General features: G+C 42.4%; 1 protein-coding gene across 1 annotated transcript in view; it reads left to right on the top strand.

Moving 5' to 3' along the window:
- The window catches only part of nf2a (neurofibromin 2a (merlin)), a 64,596-nt gene that overhangs the window by 19,603 nt on the left and 23,821 nt on the right, over positions 1-21,172 (top strand). Inside the window, exons 8-13 of the mRNA XM_038988347.1 lie at positions 8,370-8,504; positions 8,741-8,815; positions 9,868-9,981; positions 10,175-10,297; positions 10,737-10,954; positions 17,694-17,799. Coding sequence (XP_038844275.1) covers positions 8,370-8,504; positions 8,741-8,815; positions 9,868-9,981; positions 10,175-10,297; positions 10,737-10,954; positions 17,694-17,799 — 771 coding nt within the window. The remainder of the gene's footprint in view (positions 1-8,369; positions 8,505-8,740; positions 8,816-9,867; positions 9,982-10,174; positions 10,298-10,736; positions 10,955-17,693; positions 17,800-21,172) is intronic.

Raw genomic sequence — 21,172 nt, 5'->3', positions numbered from 1 at the left:
GTTCTGAGGGAACGTGCAATTGGCATGCTGACTGCAGGAATGTCCACCAGAGCCGTTGCCAGAGACTTAATGTGAATTTCTTTACCGTAAGCCACCTTCAACGTCGTTTTTAGAGAATTACATCCAACCGGTCTCACAATCGCAGACCACATGTAACCATACCAGCCCAGGACCTCCACATCCGGTTTCTTCACCTGCCGGAATGTCTGAAAGCAGCCACTTGATGAAACTGTGGGTTTGCACAACTGCAGAATGTCTGCACAAACTGTCAGAAACCGTCTCAGGGAAGCTCATCTACGTGCTTGTAGTCACCAAGGTCTTGACCTGACTATAGAGATACCGTGATGAAATACTGAAGCCTATTGTCGTGCCATTCATCCGCCGCCATCACCTCATGTTTCAGCATGATAACGCACGGCACCATGTTGTGAGGATCTGTACACAATTCCTGGAAGCTGAAAATGTTTGTTTTTCCATGGCCTGCATACTCACCAGACATGTCACTCATTGAGCATGTTTGGATCGATGCGTACGACAGTGTGTTCCAGTTCCTGACAATATTCAGCAACTTCGCAGCCATAGAAGAGGAGTGGGATAACAATCCACAGGCCACAATCAACAGCCTGATCAACTCTGTGAAGGAGATGTGTCGATGCATGAGGCAAATGGTAGTCACACCAGATTCTGATTAGTTTTCTGATCCACGCCCCGACTTAATTTTTTTAAGGTATGTGACCAACAGATCAATCAATCAAATGTATTTATAAAGCCCTTTTTACATCAGCCAATGTCAGAAAGTGCTATACAGAAACCCAGCCTAAAACTGATTTCCTTATATGAACTGTAACTCAGTAAAATCTTTGAAATTGTTGCATTTTATATTTTTGTTCAGTGTAGAAATGTAACATGCAAACAATTTCAAAGATTTTACTGAAACACGGGACCAACACTTTACATGTTGCCTTTTTATTTTTTTTCAGTGTTGCTAGCTAGCTATAAAATCGCTTAAACAAACTGCACTATCAATTTAGGAGTCTATCAGAGTTCAACTTGCAGTTTGCTCTGACCAGAGCGATTGCAGTATGTTGCTATGGCGAGAAGGGCCCTTTCCCATGTTTCCCACAGACACACAGGGTGCATTGCTAGATGGTACTTGAAGGAGAAACTAAGTTGAATAAATTCATACACTGTTTAGATTGAGCACATCTAAGCAAAATATATACTTTGTCATGACGATAAACTGATGGATGTGTTCCAGACAAGTATGACCATACCATTTCTTGGTTGATTTGGCGATCTTTTGTATTTTACCCACTGATAGTACCTAGCCTTTCATCAAATTGACAGGAGTATCATAATTTTTATTTCTGGGGGGCGATTATAGCTTTTAATATGTCATGTCTCATGGAATCAATTTCTCTCTTGAAGTGAGATAATATAGCCTACTACAATGGTCAATGTCTACTCTAAAAGACTGGGGCATTCTAAGTACCACATCAAACCTTCTCAACATGAGTTATTAATGTAGGTTAAGATGAACGGTACCTTGTATCTATCAGAGTAATGAATTAGAGCTGGGAAGATACATTTCAGTTTATCGACACCTATCTGTCAGGATTCCAAAAGTGGTGAGTGAAGGAGTCAGGCGCAGAGAGCAGGGTAGTTCAAAAAGGACGTGGATTTAATGTTCCAAAATACCAGAGACGGTCACGCCACACACACAAGGGCGCGTAAAGTCCCAGTCCAAACAAACAGGACTAAACAGAAATAGGAACAGACACCACAAGAAATGAACGAAACACCACAAACAGAAAAACAAGCCCGCACAAAAGTCGGCGGGCCAACTGGGTTTAAATAGCCCACAATCAAACCTAAACACGAAACAGGTGCAACAAATCAGACACAACTAAATGAAACAGAAAAGGGGATCGGTGGCAGCTAGTAGGCCGGCGACGACAACCGCCGAGCGCCGCCCGAACGGGAAGAGGCACCATCTTCGGCGGGATTCGTGACACTATCACAGGAATTTTGCTGATATTGTTCATGATGAGTAGCCTTTGAAATTAAATAAGTTTGCTAATATGGGTGATTGTTAATGGGACAATTTGATGGCTAAGACCGTCAAACTAGTAGTAGTAGTTTATAAAAAAATATCTTTTTATTAACCTTTAAACTTATTAGGGTTTTCCCCGACAAAAAAAAAATCTTGGTTGACTAAAAGTTCTCAGCTTAAAGTTTATGGTTTGATGAAATAAGATAAATGCCTTGAGGGCGCCAGAGATCTAGATAACCAGAAGGAAAAAACCTTAACTTGACTTATCTATTCTCCTGAAGTTGCCGGTAATAGGCTACTCATGTGGAATGCCAATTTATCTTACCATTTCTACCGATCTGCGTGCCAATTTGTGGTTTTCATATGCACATTTTTGTGAAACCGTTTAATTTATTTTATAGTAACGTCTTTATATCTATCATTGTCTTGTGGTTAATTAAAATTCTATCTAAATGAAAACGATACAAACCTACAGAGTAAATTCTATTGCCTTTGCCAACTATGTAAAAATAGCCTACATAAAGCCAACAAATAAAACCATTGCAACCTGCAGGTTATTATTCAACATTGACAGGAGTGCTCCAAACAAAAGACAATGACTAAATTGAGAACTCATCAATCAAATGTATTTAAAGCCCTTTTTATGTGAGCCGATGTCACAAAGTGCTGTACAGAAACCCAGCCTAAAACCCCAAACAGCAAGCAATGCAGATGTTGAAGCACGGTGGCTAGGAAAAACTGACTAGAAAGACAGGAACCTAGGAAGAAACCTAGAGAGGAACCAGGCTCTGAGGGGTGGCCAGTCCTCTTCTGTCTGTGCTGGGTGGAGATATAACAGTACATGGCCAAGATGTTCAAACGTTCATATATGACCAGCAGGGTTGGATTATAATAATCAGTGGTTGTAGAGGGTGCAACAGGTCAGTACCTCAGGAGTAAATGTCAGTTGGCTTTTCATAGCCGATCATTCAGAGTTAGAGACAGCAGGTGCGGTAGAGAGAGAGTCGAAAACAGCAGGTCCAGGACAAGGTAGCATGTCTGGTGAACAGGTCAGGGTTTCATAGCCGCAGGCAGAACAGTTGAAACTGGAGCAGCAGCACGACCAGGTCCTAGGGCTCAGGTCCTCTGAGAAAAAGAGAGGGAGCATACTTAAATTCACACAGGACACCGGATAAGACAGGAGAAATACTCCAGATATAACAGACTGACCCTAGCCCCCTGACATAAACCATTGCAGCATAAATACTGGGGGCTGAGACCGGAGGGGTCGAGAAACTGTGGCCCCACCCGGACAGGGCCAAACAGGCAGGATATAACCCCACCCACTTTGCCAAAGCGCAACCCCACACCACTAGAGGGATATCTTCAACCACCAACTTACTACACTACAAATCGGAAAGATAGGTAGGAGCAAGCCCATGTAATGCTTCGTAGGTTAGTAGTAAAACCTTAATCAGCCCTAGCCTTAACAGGAAGCCAGTGTAGAGGCAAGCACTGGAGTAATATGATACATTTTTTTGGTGCTAGTCAAGATTCTAGCAGCAGTGTTTAACACTAACTGAAGTTTATTTAGTGCTTTATCCGGGTAGCCGGAAAGTAGAACATTGCAGTAGTCTAACCTAGAAGTGACAAAAGCATGGATTATTTTTTTGGACAAAGTCCCTGATTTTTGCAATGTTGCGTAGATGCGGAAAACCTGTCCTTGAAACAGTCTTGATATGTTCATCAAAAGAGAGATTAGGGTCCAGAGTAACGCCGAGGTCCTTCACAGTTTTAGTTGAGACAACTGTACAACCATCAAGATTGTCAGATCCAACAGAAGATCTCTTTGTTTCTTGGGACCTATAACTAGCATCTCTGTTTTGTCCGAGTTTAAAAGTAAAACATTTACTGCCATCCACTTTCTTATGTCTGAAGCACAGGGCAATTTTGGGGCTCCACCTTGTTTCATCGAAATGTACAGCTGTGTATCGCCCGCATGGCAGTGAAAGTTAACATTATGTTTCCGAATGACATCACCAAGAGGTAAAATATATAGTGAAAACACTAGTGGTCCTGAAACGGAACCTTGAGGAACACTGACATTTACAGTTGATTTGTCAGAGGACAAACCATCCAGAGACAAACATATCTTTCCGATAGATAAGATCTAAACCAGGCCAGAACTTGTCCATGTAGACCAATTTGGGTTTCCAATCTCTACAAAAGAACGTGGTGATCGACGGTATCAAAAGCAGCGCTAATGTCTAGGAGCACGAGGACAGATGCAGAGCCTTGGTCTGACGCCATTTAAAAGGTAATTTACCACCTTCACAAGTGCAGTCTCACTGCTATGATGGGGTCTAAAACCAGACTGAAGCATTTCATATACATTGTTTGTCTTCAGGAAGGCAGTGAGTTGCTGCGCAACAGCTTTTTCAAAAATTTGATAGGAATGGGAGATTCGATATGGGCTGATAGTTTTTTATATTTTCTGGGTCAAGGTTTGGCTTTTTCAAGAGAAGCTTTATTACTGCCACTTTTAGTGAGTTTGGTACACATCCGGTGGATAGGGAGCCGTTTATTATGTTCAACATAGGAGGGCCAAGCACAGGAAGCAGCTCTTTCAGTAGTTTAGTTGGAATAGGGTCTAGTATGCAGCTTGAAGGTTTAGAGGCCATGATTATTTTCATCAATGTGTCAAGGGGATATAGTACTATAACACTTGAGTGTCTCCCTTGATCCTAGGTTCTGGCAATGTTGTACAGGCTCAAGACAACTGAGCTTTGGAGAAATACGCAGATTTAAAGAGGAGTCTGTAATTTGCTTTCTAATGATCATGATCTTTTCGTCAAAGAAGTTCACAAATTTATCACAGCTAAAGTGAAAGCCATCCTCTCTCGGGGAATGCTTTTAATTTTTAATTTATTATTTTCTCCCCTTTTTCTCCCCAATTTCATGGTATCCAATTGTTAGTAGTTACTGTCTTGTCTCATCGCTACAACTCCTGTACGGGCTCAGGAGAGACGAAGGTCGAGGGCCATGCGTCCTCCGAAACACAACCCAACCAAGCCGCACTGCTTCTTAACTTCTCTGGGATATGTGGGACGGTAGCGTCCCACCTAACCAACAGCCAGTGTAATTGCAGGGCGCCAAATTCAAAACAACAGAAATCTCATAATTAAAATTCCTCAAACATACAAGTATTATACACCATTTTAAAAATAAACTTCCCGTTAATCCAGCCAAAGTGTCTGATTTCAAAAAGGATTGCGATTATGTTAGGTCAGTACATAGCCACAGAAAAACACAGCCATTTTTCCAGCCAAAGAGAGGAGTAACAAAAAGCAGAAATAGAGTTAAAATGAATCACTAACCTTTGATGATCTTCATCAGATGACACTCATAGGACTTCATGTTACACAATACATGTATGTTTTGTTCGGTAAAGTTCATATTTATATCCAAAAATCTGAGTTTAGGCGGGACGCTACTGTCTCACTTGGCCAAAAGCCAGAGAAAATGCAGCGCGCCAAATTCAAATAAAATACTATAAAAATCAAACTTTCATTAAATCACACATGAAAGATACCAAATTAAAGCTACACTGGTTGTGAATCCAGCCAACATGTCAGAATTCAAATAGGCTATTCGGCGAAAGCAAACGATGCTATTTTCTGAGGATAGCAACATTGTAAAGAAAGAGAGAGAAGCATATTTCAACCCTGCAGGCGCGACACAAAACGCAGAAATAAAAATATAATTCATGCCTTACCTTTGACGAGCTTCTGTTGTTGGCACTGCAATATGTTCCATAAACATCACAAATGGTCCTTTTGTTTGATTAATTCCGTCGATATATATCCAAAATGTCAATTTATTTGGCGCGTTTGATCCAGAAAAACACCGGTTCCAACTTGCTCAAACGAGGCTACAAAATATCTCAAAGGTTACCTGTAAACTTTGCCAAAACATTTCAAACTACTTTTGTAATACAACTTTAGGTATTTTTTTACGTAAATAATCGATAAAATTGAAGACGGGATGATCTGTGTTCAATACAGGATTAAAACAAACTGTAGCATGCTTTCTGGTTACGCGCCTCAAACAAAAAGTACACTTCACTCGACTCTCTTTCTGAACAGGGCTACTTCTTCATTACACAAAGGAAAAACCCTCAACCAATTTCTCAAGACTGTTGACATCCAGTGGAAGTGGTAGGAACTGCAAGACGGTCAATTAGAAATCTGGATTCCCAATGAAAATCCATTGAAAAGAGTGACCTCAAAAAACAAAAAAAAATCTGAATGGTTTGTCCTCGGGGTTTCGCCTGCTAAATAAGTTCTGTTATACTCACAGACATGATTCAAACAGTTTTAGAAACTTCAGAGTGTTTTCTATCCAAATCTACTAATAATATGCATATCTTATCTTCTGGGGATGAGTAGCTGGCAGTTGATTTTGGGTATGCTTTTCTTCCAAATGTGAAAATGCTGCCCCCTATCCTAGAGAAGTTAAAACAGCGCGCATCCAACCCGGAAGCCAGCCGCACCAATGTGTCAGAGGAAACACCGTACACATAGCGACCTGGTCAGCGCGCACTGCGCCCGGCCCGCCACAGGAGTCGCTAGTGCACGATGAGACAAGGATATCCCTACCGGCCAGACCCTCCCTAACACGGACGACGCTAGGCCAATTGTGCGTCGCCCCATGAACCTTCCGGTCGCGGCCGGCTGCGACAGAGCCTGGGCTCGAACCCACAGCTAGCACTGCGCCACCCGAGAGGCCTTGGGAATGCTGCTTTTTTGCTAGCTTTGCAACAGTATCAAAAATACATTTGGGATTGTTCTTATTCTCCTCAATTAAGTTGGAAAAATAGGATGATCGAGCAGCATAAATGGAATGAAATAAGCTTGTTTCTCAGAAGTTTAGCATAGGTTGTGCACTCTGCAAACAATGTGTCCACTCTGACAATGATAACGGGAAGCCTGGAATAATATTGAATGCATAAACAGAAATGACCGTAACCATAGTAACAAACATTGTAGATTAGGAATTAATTGTAAATGTACTACTGGGAATTGATATACACTAACAATCAAACCCAATTAACACAATGAAGTTATGAAACAATGAATGTCCACAAATTGGCGGGAGATAGCGCATTCTGGAGACAGAAGGACATTGTGCATCTGAGCGCATGGTCAATCCGACGTCTGCATTGGCCATGCAGCATTTATGGTGATATGACCTCAGCAGAAGTCAGGGCATTCATACTTATTGCGCTTCGTTGAGCAGTACAGATCTGTTGTCAAGGAAGTGAGTTTGTGTTTCTACCGTCAACCAATCATGTCAATGTGAAGCTATACAGAGTTGTTACAAAATTTGGGAGGCTCGTGGCGATGCGGTACGGAGTTCGATTTGGCTTCTCGAGGCTCTGAAATTGTGTCACACCCTCTATATGGAGCCGCATTTTCAGATCAAGCATATATCGGCTTTTAGTCTAGGCCTCCACAATGGATTAGTTCACTGAGATGGGCACAAATAAATACACAAACATAGTGTCGAGCAGTAACACAATCTTGGTCGACCAACAGACTAACGACCAAACAATCAACCAGTCGACTAATTGGGGTCAGCCCTAAAACGCATCATTCTATTTATCGTTATAACATCAATTTATTGCAATATGGATTTTTTTCCATATTGCCCAGCTCTATAATTAATTGAGTTGCCAGCAGTGGAGGCTCCTGAGGGGTCAGCTCATAATAATAGCTGGAACGGAGCGATTGGAATGATTTGATACCGTTCTGCTCCAGTCATTACCACAAGCTCTTTCTCCCCAATGAAGGTTCCACCAACCTCCTGTGGTTACCAGGTTGTGCCACTGCCACTACTGCCTGTCGGACAGATAGACACGAGTGTAGAACAGTCAACAAAGAAAGTAGAGCAGTCAACAAAGAGCACTACTTTGTATCGCAGCTGGTATTTATTAGCGTAAAGGAGAGTAATGAATTGTCTGTCAGAAAGACAAACACACTAGAGAAGTCTGGTAATCTCACAGCTACTGAGGGCTTTGTTTCCTCTTCTCATTCACCACCCAAGACTTCCTGGAAAATAGTGGAAAGTGTTACTAAGTCACTCATTTGGACTATCCTGGTTAAAGAAATAACATGGAATTAAATGTTCTTCATTAGGGTTATTGTAAATAATAATTTCTTCTTAACTGACTTGCCTAGTTAAATAAAAGGATACATAAAAATAGGGTGTGTGGTTAACTTTCTTTGTTTCATCCTCGCTTTCTTCATTCGTCACTCTGTTCTTTTATTTACCCCAGAACAAGAAGGGAACAGATCTCCTGCTGGGAGTGGATGCCTTGGGTCTACATATCTACGATCCAGACAACAAGTTAACCCCCAAATGTTCCTTCCCCTGGAATGAGATTCGCAACATCTCCTACAGCGACAGAGAGGTACTGGATCGTTACTCCTACAGCCTCTGAAATTGGACCAGGATTGGGGTCAGTTCCATTTCAATCCATTCAACTCAGGAATTAAACAGACATTCAAATTTAATGCAGTTTACTTTCTGAGTTGACTGAATTTAAATGGAATTGACCCCAACCCTGAATCGAACAAGTCTGTTTTTACAGTTTGTGTAACCTCTTACTTTGAGGTTTTAATGTGTATTGTCGTCTTTCTGATCAAGTTCGCCATAAAGCCTCTGGACAAGAAAACAGACGTGTTCAAGTTCAACTCCTCCAAGTTGAGGGTTAACAAGTTGGTGAGTACAGTGATGAAAACTAAACATGCTTTTTTTGTTGTTGACTGTATTATGTGAGCGCTAGATTATTCCTTTTAAAGGCCCAGTGCTTGATTTTGAAACTTGATTTCCTGGCTTTTATACACTGAATGTACACAACTCTTTCCATGACATAGCTTTCACCTGGATTCACCTGGTCAGTCTATCCCTTATTAATGTCACATGTTAAATCCACTTCATTCAGTGTAGATGAAGGGGAGGATTTTTAAGTCTTGAGACATGGATTGTGTATTTGTGCCATTGAGGGTGATTGGGCAAGCCAAAATATTTAATTGCCTTTGAACAGGGTATGGTAGTAGGTGTGAGGTGCACTGGTTCGTGTCAAGAACTGCAACGCTACTGAGTTTTACGCTCAACAGTTTCCTGTGTGTATCAAGAATGATCCACCACCCAAAGGATATCCAGCCAACTTGATATCCAGCCAACTTGATATCCAGCCAACTTGTGGGATGCGTTGGAGTCAATATGGGCCAGTATCCCTGTTAAACGCTTATGACTCCTTGTAGAGTCCATGCCCCAATGAATTGAGGCTGTTCTGAGGGCAAAAGGCAGGGTGCAACTCAATATTAGGAAGGTGTTCATAATGCTTTGTACACTCAGTTTATATTTCCACACTATAAGGGTTAGAATAATACTATGAAATTCTGAAAATGTTGATACTGCCCTTTTAGTGTAAGAACTGTTTGAAAAGACCGCCTGAAATATCAGCTTGTTTTGTTGAGATGGAGCTTTGGCCTGCCTGGTGACCTCAAATTAGTTAATAGACCAATATGAAAGAGTTCCAAACCTCTCTGCCAATAACAGCCAGTTTTCAGTTTTCCCCTCCCCACTCTTGCCCCTCTCTTGCTTGAGAAATTGCTTTTTGCTAAGAAGCATTTTTTTAACAACAATTTTATTCAAAACAATCACAGTAAGGTACTTTGTTATTACCCAGAAATGATTTGATATTGAGATGAAAATGGCTGCATTGGACCTTTAAGTGTACTTAAACTCACCTAATTGTTCCTCTCTAGATCCTGCAGCTGTGCATGGGGAACCATGACCTGTTCATGCGGAGGAGGAGGGTGGACTCTCTAGAGGTGCAACAGATGAAGGCCCAGGCCCGAGAGGAGAGGGCCAGGAAACGGGTATGAGCAATGGAGGCTGAGTCGTTGGAAGAGACCCTCTATGGTCTCTGTGCTCCTCTTTCTGCCCTTACAGCTGCAGCTCTTGTCCCCCTTGTTCATCATTACCTCTGTCTCTTTGTGATCCTGACTATGTCCCTCTCGGTCAAACCTGTAACCTGCTCACGCCCCCGCCACGCTCTCTGTCTGTGTCTAGGTGGAGAGGCAGCGGTTAGAGAGGGAGAAGCACCTGAGAGAGGTAGCAGAGAGAGCCAGGGACGATCTGGAAAGGAGACTGATACAGCTACAGGATGAAGCCCACATGGCCAATGACGCTCTGGTAAGAACAGTGGGGTGTTCCTTTTTTTAAACCCAGTGGGGTGTTCCTAGACCCAGACACATCTCATATATAAATAGATTTTTCACTTGGAAGAGGGATGGTTTACCCAGGGATTTTGGGTCCTGATGCTTAAAGATTGTTAATCAAAATCATTTAGTTTTTGTAATCGTTCTGCTAAGGCACAATATGTGGTTAATGATTTGTGTGTCTTACTCTCTTACCCTACCCCCCTCTTACTGCTTTCAGATGAGACAGCAGGCCCACGTAGCTGCTTTATGAATGTTTGTGAACTGCTTATGAAGGCCTTGTCTCTTTCCATCCCTCTATGTAGCTGCATAGTGGGGAGACAGCAGACCAGCTGAGGAGGAGGCTAAACTGCTTTATGAATGTTTATTAACTTCTATGAACATGTTATGTCTGTTTCTGTCCCCCTCTCTAGCTTCGTTCTGAGGAGACAGCAGATCTCCTGGCTGAGAAGGCCCAGATAGCTGAGGAGGAAGCGAAGCTGCTGTCCCAGAAGGCTAGTGAGGCCGAGGCCGAAATGCAGCGTATCAAGGTGACAGCCATCCGCTCAGAGGAGGAGAGGAGAATGATGGAGCAGAAGATGCTGGAGGCGGAGATGATGGCCCTCAAGATGGCTGATGAGTCAGAGAGGAGGTGAGTCGAATGGATGGTCCCGTGTGCCTCAGTTGGTAGAGAATGGCCCTTGCAATGCCAGAGTTGTGGGTTCGATTCCCACGGGGGACCAGTAAGAAAATGTATGCACTCACTACTCTGGATAGTCTGCTAAATTACAAAATTGTAAAGTAAAATAAAATGTTGCTTAACTTCAATTTATTTTCTTTGGGTGAAAAATAGCACAACAAGATGTGCATTGGATGTAGAGAACGACCAATATGGGTTTTTAAGGGCAGGTACTGATTTTTGGGGACAAGGGGGCCAATGGCAGATATTTTATGAAAGTAATAAATATAATTAAATGTAAACATTTTGATGGTACATTTTTCCAGAGACAGCCATGTATGCATTAACAAATCAATAATACAACCAATTTGACTTTGTTTTTAACATTGTAACAACATAATGGTAAATCTCATGATAAACTAGGTAAATCAAGATGGCATAGGCCTACTCACAATACAGGTGAATTCATATTCAATAGGACTGTGTGCATGCAGTGAGTTATTGAGGTCGTTTTGGCTTATTTCAGTCTATGGGGCTACAGATGACAAACAATCGGTGTTCCTTTTAATTTGGGACCATGTTAGGTCTACTGATCAACACTTTCACAGAAGTGACTTAGTTTTCTTTTAAAGAGAAAAGACACCACTTGTTAATCTTGTAGACAGGCATTTTGGCTCAGCAAGGGAAAGTCATGGATAATCAGCATTATTAGCTATCAGTTTTAGGGTAGTGAACTGATGTTAGCGTCATAACTAGCAAAGCTAGCTTTATGAATGCTGAATTTTGTTAACCTAGCTCGTTAGCAAGCAAGCTACCGGTATGTTGCTTTGTGAAGTGCTGCAGCCTGTATGGAAATTGTTTTGCCTAACAGCAGTGTTGTGTTCGAGATCACCTAAAGCGAGACTGATTCAAGACCAGAGCAAATCGAGTCCGAGTGAAGACCGGAGGGGGACAAGGGGTCCGTGACCAGAAAAATGAGTCCAATTCAAGACTGTGCTTGCAATTTAGTGAAATCACCATAAGAGTTCAAAATGTATAGTATTTCTGTGTTCATATTTCAGAAATGTTTTTTGTAATGGTTGTTTTTGTATTACGATTGGGAGCTACTGGCTTATTATGTCAGAGTTTATGGACTGCTTGTCCTTTATCATCATGTGTGTGACTGCTGTCTTTCCATCGCCCATATGTAGTGGTGCCTGGAGAAGTGGGTATACTCAAATTGACAAAAGGTTCCCAAACGGCCCGCCCAGTGAAGGATTTCAGTGTTTTCCTATTTTAAAAAACAAAAAAAATCCTATAGATTTTTCAGATTTTCACTCAAAACCACTGGGGGAAAAAGTGGGTATATACGGCTTATACTTGCGTATAGCCTCAACTACACCACTGGTCCTTTGCGTTTTACAAAAAGTGCACTCCTACTGAGTGCGGTGGTATTAGTTGCTGTCTTCAGAATCAAGAACATGTCACACACTGAAGGCCTATAGGTTCGCCACTGCACTAACGTGTCTAATAGATATAAAGGCTGTTAAGATAATGTTTTAAAAAAGGAGAGTATATATTTGGCCTGGCTGATTAAATGGAAGCTGATTGAGATTTTTACTCCGCTGGTCTCAGGAAAAAAATTACCTAGTCCTCACTGTCCGAGACGGAGTCAAGATCGAGTACAAATGTATCCGACACACAAGACCGAGACACTCAATATGTGTTCTCGAGACTGGACTCGAGTACAACACTGCCTAACAGTAAATTAATTAATACTTTCTACATTCCATGGGGCATTATTAAAGTGTGCTACATTAATATTCAGCATGAGTGGGTAGCTGGGCAAGCAGCCCAGAGGTTCCTCAAGGACAAGCTAACTAGCAATGAGTTGCTCTGGCTTGCAGGAGTTTCACACGAGGCAAGTGCGCTGGTACTATAAAGGGGAGATTAGCTGCGCCAATACTCAAGGGCCGATAGGATAATTCGGCCATAAATATCGTCCCGACCGATTATTAGTCATTATCTAATTGGATCCCAAGAAAATGAAAAGAAAAACAAAGTTGAACACATGCTTTCAATGTGGTGCTCAATGGTAAAACAGTTTAAAGTTTAGCTAGACTTTGTTGTTGAGTTAGATTAAGTTTAAATTTGAGTGTTTTTGTTGTGATGCAGCTGGTCACGTGCAGGGCGGAGCTTAGCTTTCACTCTCATGGGTGCAAGGCATAGCTAGGGGCCTCCCGCCTGTGTAAAATCTTATTCAGTATGGGCCATCGCTACCTGATTTACTGAGTATTGCTTTTTTTGTTGTAATACCGCACCCTCTATTCTGCTTGTGACCATTTTTAAAAAGTGATATGACAAGTTTTTTGGGGGCCCTTTGCATTGGCTACCAAAGGTGCGGCGCACCCATTGAAGTTCCGCCCCTGGACACATGCACGCTATTGGTGCGTGGGCCAGATGTTTGTTCACCCACACCCTCCCACAATTGCTAATAACCCATCCGTAACCGCCCGACTATACTGTATGTGATGTTTTTTTTTTGTTGTTGCCTAATTTAGATATGTTCCTGCTTATCATTTTGGTAGACTGTTAGTTAACTTGTCTATAATTAGAAAAATGCAGCTTCTCTTCTGTCATTGTACACCTAGTGTACAAAACATTAAGAACACCTGCTCTTTCCATGAGACTGACCAGGTGGAAGCTATGGTCTCTTATTGATTTCACCTGTTAAAACCTGTTTGGGCTGCAGGGGCAGTATTGAGTAGCCTGGATAAAAGGTGCCCATTTCAAACGGCCTCGTACTCAATTCTTGCTCGTACAATATGCATATTATTATTACTATTGGATAGAAAACACTCTCTAGTTTCTAAAACCATTTGAATTATATCTGTGAGTAAAACAGAACTCATTTTGCAGCAAACTTCCTGACAGGAAGTGGAAAATCTGAAATCGATGCTCTGTTCTAGGGCCTGCCTATAAATGTGCTTGATATTTATTAGTATACATGCACTTCATACGCCTTCCACTAGATGTCAACAGGCAGTGAGAGAAGAAATGGAGTGTATAACATGATCTGAGGTCGAATAAAAGCTCTTGGCATGACGTGACCCCAATTTCCTGTTTTCTGGAACGCGCGAGAAGGGACCTGGTATTGCCTTCTGTAAAGCTGTCGTTATAGACGACTATCTCCGGCTTTGATTTTATTTGATACATGTGACAATATCATCGTAAAGTATGTTTTTTCAATATAATTTTATTAGATTATTGAATTTTTTTCGGGACGTTAGGCGTGTTGCTTTGTCTGCGTTTGTTCAGGAAGGAGAGCTTCGCGCCACTTTGCTAGCTTTCCGTGCTAATTGACTGGAGAAGAGGACATTCTAAAACCAAACAACGATTGTTCCCGACAAAGGACCCCTTGTACAACATTTTGATGGAAGATCATCAAAAGTAGGACCCATTTTATGATGCTATTTCATATATCTGTCGAACATGTGAACTAGTAGTTTGCGCCCAGATTTTGGGCACGCTCTCGCCATAACGTAAACTGCATGTCGTAATGAAGTTATTTTTAGAATTCTAACACGGCGATTGCATTAAGAACTAGTGTATCTATCATTTCCTATACAACATGTATTTTTTAGTAATGTTTATGAATAGTTATTTGGTCAGAATATGTGAGTGTCAGAAAAATATCCGGACGTTGTGGGAAAAAGATGCTACGTTAGCACAATGTATAACCACTGATTTCAGCTCTAAATATGCACATTTTCGAACAAAACATAAGTGTATGTATAACCTGATGTTATAGGACTGTCATCTGATGAAGCTTATCAAGGTTAGTCAAACATTATATATCTTTTGCTGGTTTGTTACGATTGCTAACTTTTGCTGCTGGTAAATGGCTTGTGTTTCTGGCTATTGTGGTAAGCTAATATAATGCTATATTGTGTTTTCGCTGTAAAACACTTAAGAAATCGGAAATATTGGCTGGATTCACAAGATGCTTGTCTTTCATTTGCTGTACATCATGTATTTTTCAGAAATGTTTTATGATGAGTATTTAGGTATATCACGTTGGTGTCTGTAATTACTCTGGCTGCTTCGGTGCTATTTGTGACGGTAGCTGTGATGGTAGCTGCAATGTAAAACTGATTTATACCTCAAATATGCACATTTTTCGAACAAAACATAGATTTATTGTATAACATGTTATAAGACTGTCATCTGATGAAGTTGTTTCTTGGTTAGTTTGGTTGGTTCTTGGTTAGTTAGGTTGGTTTTGTGCATGCTACCTGTGCTGTGAAAAATGTCTGTCCTTTTCTGTATTTGGTGGTGAGCTAACATAAATATACGTGGTGTTTTCGCTGTAAAACATTTTAAAAATCGGACATGTTGGCTGGATTCACAAGATGTTTATCTTTCATTTGCTGTATTGGACTTGTTAATGTGTGAAAGTTAAATATTTCTAAAAAATATATTTTGAATTTCGCACCCTGCACTTGAGCTGGCTGTTGTCATAAGTGTACCGACACCGGGCTTGCAGCCATAAGAAGTTTAATTAAATCCACTTCTAACAGTGTAGATGAAGGAGAGGATTAAAGAAGGATTTTTAAGTGACTTTGAACGGGCTATGGTAGTAGGTGCCAGGCGCAGCGGTTTGTGTCAAGAACCTCAACGCTGCCGGGTATTCACACAACAGCTTCCCTTGTGTATCAAGAATGGTCCACCACCCAAAGGACATCTAGCCAATGTGACACAACTGTGGGAAGCATTGGAGTCAACATGGGCCAGCATTCTTATGGAATGCTTTTGAGACCTTGTGGAATCCATGCCCTGACAAATTGAGGCTATTCTTAGGGAATAAGGGGAGTGCAACTCAATATTAAGAATGCATTCTTAATGTTTTGTACACTCAGTGTATGTTGCCCTAGAAGTTGCTCACCGGAAGGTAATAAATTATCAAAATGTTAACTAGATTGAAGCATACATTGATAAAGTTCTGTCAGCTCTCCTTTCACAGTGCAAAGACATTTAGGGACCGGGGAGAAAATGCAATAACCCAACAACAAAAAATATGGGAAAGATTTTCTGTGCAAAATGTGGGTCGACACAGCGAAGTTAACTTCCATCTTAGTACATACATTACACACTTTATTCTTACCTCTGGTAACAGTTTGTTATAGTATAAACAATATACAGACAAGCGTTCATGTTTTATTTAAGCAATGTTTATTGTACTTATCAATGATATGATGAGCACGCTGTTTGTTTCTGTTCCTCTCTCTCCGTCTCTGTAGCTTCCAGGTATGCTGGGATAAGGACCAGAGCTATGGCAATCGGGTTGGCTTTGTAGTGCCTGTCCCGAATGGCTCGTTTATGGGAATGGGCGTATTGGAAGACACCGTGTCAGTAGTGATGCGATTTTGTAAATGTGTTATATTGTATCATGATAAATAGATTTCAAAGGTGCAATGTATATAGTTCATGATATGTTTAGCTGAGTGAAAAAATGTAGGGTTGGATGTTGGTAATTGCTTAATTAATTAAAATGTTTGGTATGTTCTGATGGGAGGGGCTTCCTCTACAAAAGTAGCCTCTCAGTTCAAAGGGGGGACCATTTTGATTGAGCTGTTGATGGGGCAGCATTGTTTTTAAGCTGTCCCATAATGTATACCTTTGGTGGCAGTACTGTTTTTTTCTTCTGGAATCACTATGTAAAGAAACACCCATCTGCAATCGTTTTAATTTGATAGCGGTTCTATTTTTCAGTTTAGCCTTCTGGCCTACTCTACACGACAAAGACAGAGTTTATCGACCTACAGTTGGTTTCCAGATTTCAGTTTCCATTTAACCCATCTGAACAGTATGCTACTGTTCCCTTGACGTGTAATAGGTGTCACGCCTACTCCTGCTCCCTCCGGGGCTTGATGTCGCCAGTCTACTAACCACCGGTCCTGGCAACCCACATTGCATACCTGGCAATCGTTGCTCACACCTGCTCCCCATCGTTAAGCACACCTGGGCTTCATCACCACCCTGATTACTCTCCATTCATATAGCCCTCACCATCCTCAGTCATCAGGCAGTATTAGTTCTGTTTTCATGTAACTCTCTGTTCGTTATTATTAAACTCACCATCTGGACCTGCTTCCTTAATCCCTGCATCGTCATTACAAATAGGCCTATTTTGAAGTTTCCACTTCACCAAATTCTCTCCATTCTCTTTATTTTTAACTCCATTTCGCAGCTTTTCTCTCATTAAAATGAAACTCTGACGTTGCCCTTTTTGCCTCAGTGGATCGACTTGAACTTTCTGCCTGTTCTCAAAAGTGATTGTTGTGTAGGCTATTTGGTGCAGGTAAAGTTAGGCCCTGAAGCATAGACTTACGCACTAATGACAGATAGCCTTAAAATAATGAAAGAACCTCAATGTAGCCAATAGATATAAATTGCACAAGAATGATTTATGGATTAAACCCACCCGCCCTTCACCCACACAGTATTTCATGACCCTAAACCCATCCGTCCCACGGGTACTGCGGGTTATGATTCAACCCGTGCATTACTAACATACACACATTCTATTTACTGTGTATTTAATGAAGAAATGGTAATTACATGGTAAAAAAAGTGTACATGCTATGCCTCTATACAAATTGTCTATTTATTTCAGCCTCGCTGACCCCCTCTCTCCCCCTCTTTCTTTCTCTCCCTCCCTGCCTCCTTTCAGGGCAATGGAGGCTGACCAGCTGAAGCAGGACTTGCAGGAAGCCAGGGACTCTGAAAGGAGGGCCAAACACAAGCTGCTAGAGATCACCAGCAAGTCTACCTACTCGGTAACAGCCTGGATACACACAGGCACACACACACACACACACACACACATTCACAAAAATGTGATTGCATAAGAGCAGGCAACACACACATATCCTCCTACACAAGAACAGCTCTTACACTCAGAAATCCATCCACGGAAGGATGCAACCCACACACACACGCTTACACAACAGCCAACATACACTTACAAACCCGCCTACACATCAACCCAGCTACACAAGTCTACTCTCTCCCACACACACATATATATATATATTATACACATATATATATTATACACACATGTGTATGCATTAGAATAAGACTGACATGTACAATATCCTTGACACATGCTCCAGCTTTTATCTTCATGTTAGCCTAAATGTAAAAGCATAAAACAATTGTTGCGTATTGATATTCTAGTTTGTTCCTTTAGGGCACCTGTAACGCTCCCCTGCTTACGTACTTAGGAATGCGTGGAATGTTTTGTCCTATGAAATGCATTAAACAATGCCCACTATAGTTTCTACTGTAGTGACATGTCCTTATGTTAGCTATATAAGTAATACAGTGTGCTATACAACAAAACTGGCAACAAGGAAGAAATGTTCTCACATTTGCATTCATTATTTTTGGCAAAAAGTCAGTTTAATTAGTTCTCGCTGTAGACAGACACAAAGAAAATGTGGAGCTAGCCAGTCGAGTGACGGTAGCTAGCTTCCGATGTCACAGCAACGAGAGCCTCGAGAGGGAGAAAGTGGAATTACTGTGAGTGGAAAAAAGGGGTCTGGGAGTAAGGGAACGTCTAAAAAGTGTGAAAGAAAAATAATAAACTGAAATGTCAGCACTGGTTGGATATATTGGAACGTTTAATGAATCTGTGGAACAATGGAGTTCTTACAAAGTGTTGAGTACTTTGTGTTGGCAAATGGAATTAAAGCAGAAGTAATTGTGCCAACATTTGACTGTTATGGGAGGAAAAACATTAAATCTACTGCGCGGCCTACTTACGCCTAAAAAAATTGGTGATAAATCATATGATATTGTGGCTACCTTAACTCTCCCAGACCATTGCAGAGAGATTCAGGTTTCATAAGAGAAATCAAGAGGAAGGGGAGTCAATCTCAGTTTGTGGCTATATTTAAACAGTTATCTGAACACTGTGAATTTGGGCACTGAGTGACACTACGTGATAGGTTAGTGTGTGGCATGCGCAGCGAAGCAATTCAGAATAAAGCTAATTCCGTGGCTGACGTGAGTTGAAGATTTAAACGTGTTAGGCTGCTGGCCCAGATGGCATCCTTAGCCGCTTCCTCAGCGCGTGTAGACCAGTTGGCTGGTGTGTTTTGGACATATTCAATCGCTCCCTATCCCAGTGTGTTGTCCCCACATGCGTCAAGATTGCCACCATTGTTCCTGTACCCAAGAAGGCAAAGATAACTGAACTAAATGACTACACTCACCGTAGCACTCACTTCTATCATCATGAAGTTCCTTGAGAGACCAGTCAAGGGTCATATCAACTCCACCTTACAGGCCACCTTAGACCCACTTCAGTTTGCATACTGCCCCAATAGGTCCACAGACGATGCAATCGCCATCACACTGCCCTATCCCATCTGGACAAGAGGAATACCTATGTAAGAATGCTGTTTATTGACTATACCTCAGCATTCAACACCATAGTACCCTCCAAGTTCATCAAGCTGGATTCCATGGGTCTCAACCCCGGCCTGTGCAATTGGGTCCTGGATTTTGACGGGCCGCCCCCAGGTGGGGAAGGTAGGAATCAACATCTCCACTTCGCTGACGCTCAACACTGGGGCCCCACAGGGGTGCGTTCTCAACCCTCTCCTGTACTCCCTGTTCACACACGACTGCGTGGCCACGCACACCTCAACTCAATCATCAAATTTTCAGACGACACAACAGTAATGGGCTTGATTACCAACAACAACAAGACAGCCTACAGGGAGGTGTTGAGGGCACTCGGGATGTGGTGTCAGGAAAACAACCTCAACAAATCAAAGGAGATGATCGTGGACTTCAGGAAACAGCAGAGGGAGCGCCCCCTATCCACATCGAAGGGACAGCAGTGAACAAGGTTGAAAGTTTTAAGTTCCTCGGCGTACACATCACAGACATACTGAAATGGTTCACCCACACAGTGTGGTGAAGGCGCAATAGCGCTTCTTCAACATCAGGAGGCTGAAGGAATTTAGCTTGTCACCCAAAACCCTGACAAACTTTTACAGATGCACTATCGAGAGCATCCTGTCAGGCTGTTTCACCCACTCCAATTTGCTTACCGCCCCAATAGGTCCACAGACGACGCAATCGCAACCACACTGCACACTGCCCTAACCCATCTGGACAAGAGGAATACCTATGTGAGAATGCTGTTCATCGACTACAGTTCAGCATTTAACACCATAGTACCCTCCAAACTCGTCATCAAGCTCGAGACCCTGGGTCTCGACCCCGCCCTGTGCTACTGGGTACTGGACTTCCTGACGGGCCGCCCCCAGGTGGTGAGGGTAGGTAACATCTCCACCCCGCTGATCCTCAACACTGGGGCCCCACAAGGGTGCGTTCTGAGCCCTCTCCTGTACTCCCTGTTCACCCACGACTGTGTGGCCATGCACGCCCCCAACTCAATCATCAAGTATGCGGACGACACTACAGTGGTAGGCTTGATTACCAACAACGACGAGACGGCCTACAGGGAGGAGGTGAGGGCCCTAGGAGTGTGGTATCAGGAACATAACCTCACACTCAACGTCAACAAAACAAAGGAGATGATTGTGGACCTCAGGAAACAGCAGAGGGAGCACCCCCCTATCCACATCGACGGGACAGTAGTGGAGAGGGTAGTAAGTTTTAAGTTCCTCGGCGTACACATCATGGACAAACTGAATTGGTCCACCCACACAGACAGCGTTGTGAAGAAGGCGCAGTAGCGCCTCTTCAACCTCAGGAGGCTGAAGAAATTCGGCTTGTCACCAAAAGCACTCACAAACTTCTACAGATGCACAATCGAGAGCATCCTGTCGAGCTGTATCACCGCCTGGTACGGCAACTGCTCCGCCCACAACCGTAAGGCTCTCCAGAGGGTAGTGAGGTCTGCACAACGCATCACTGGGGGCAAACTACCTGTCCTCTAAGACACCTACACCACCCGATGTCACAGGAAGGCCAAAAAGATCATCAAGGACAACAACCACCCGAGCCACTGCCTGTTCACCCCGCTATCATCCAGAAGGCGAGGTCAGTACAGGTGCATCAAAGCAGGGACCGAGAGACTGAAAAACAGCTTCTATCTCAAGGCCATCATACTGTTAAACAGCCACCAGTGGCTGCTGCCAACATACTGACTCAACTCCAGCTCACTTT

The sequence above is a fragment of the Salvelinus namaycush genome, chromosome 1 (assembly GCF_016432855.1).
Source record: "Salvelinus namaycush isolate Seneca chromosome 1, SaNama_1.0, whole genome shotgun sequence".
NCBI classification, from domain to species: Eukaryota; Metazoa; Chordata; class Actinopteri; order Salmoniformes; family Salmonidae; genus Salvelinus; species Salvelinus namaycush.
Note: the sequence above shows the minus strand (reverse complement) of the source record. Positions and strands in the feature narration are given on the sequence as shown.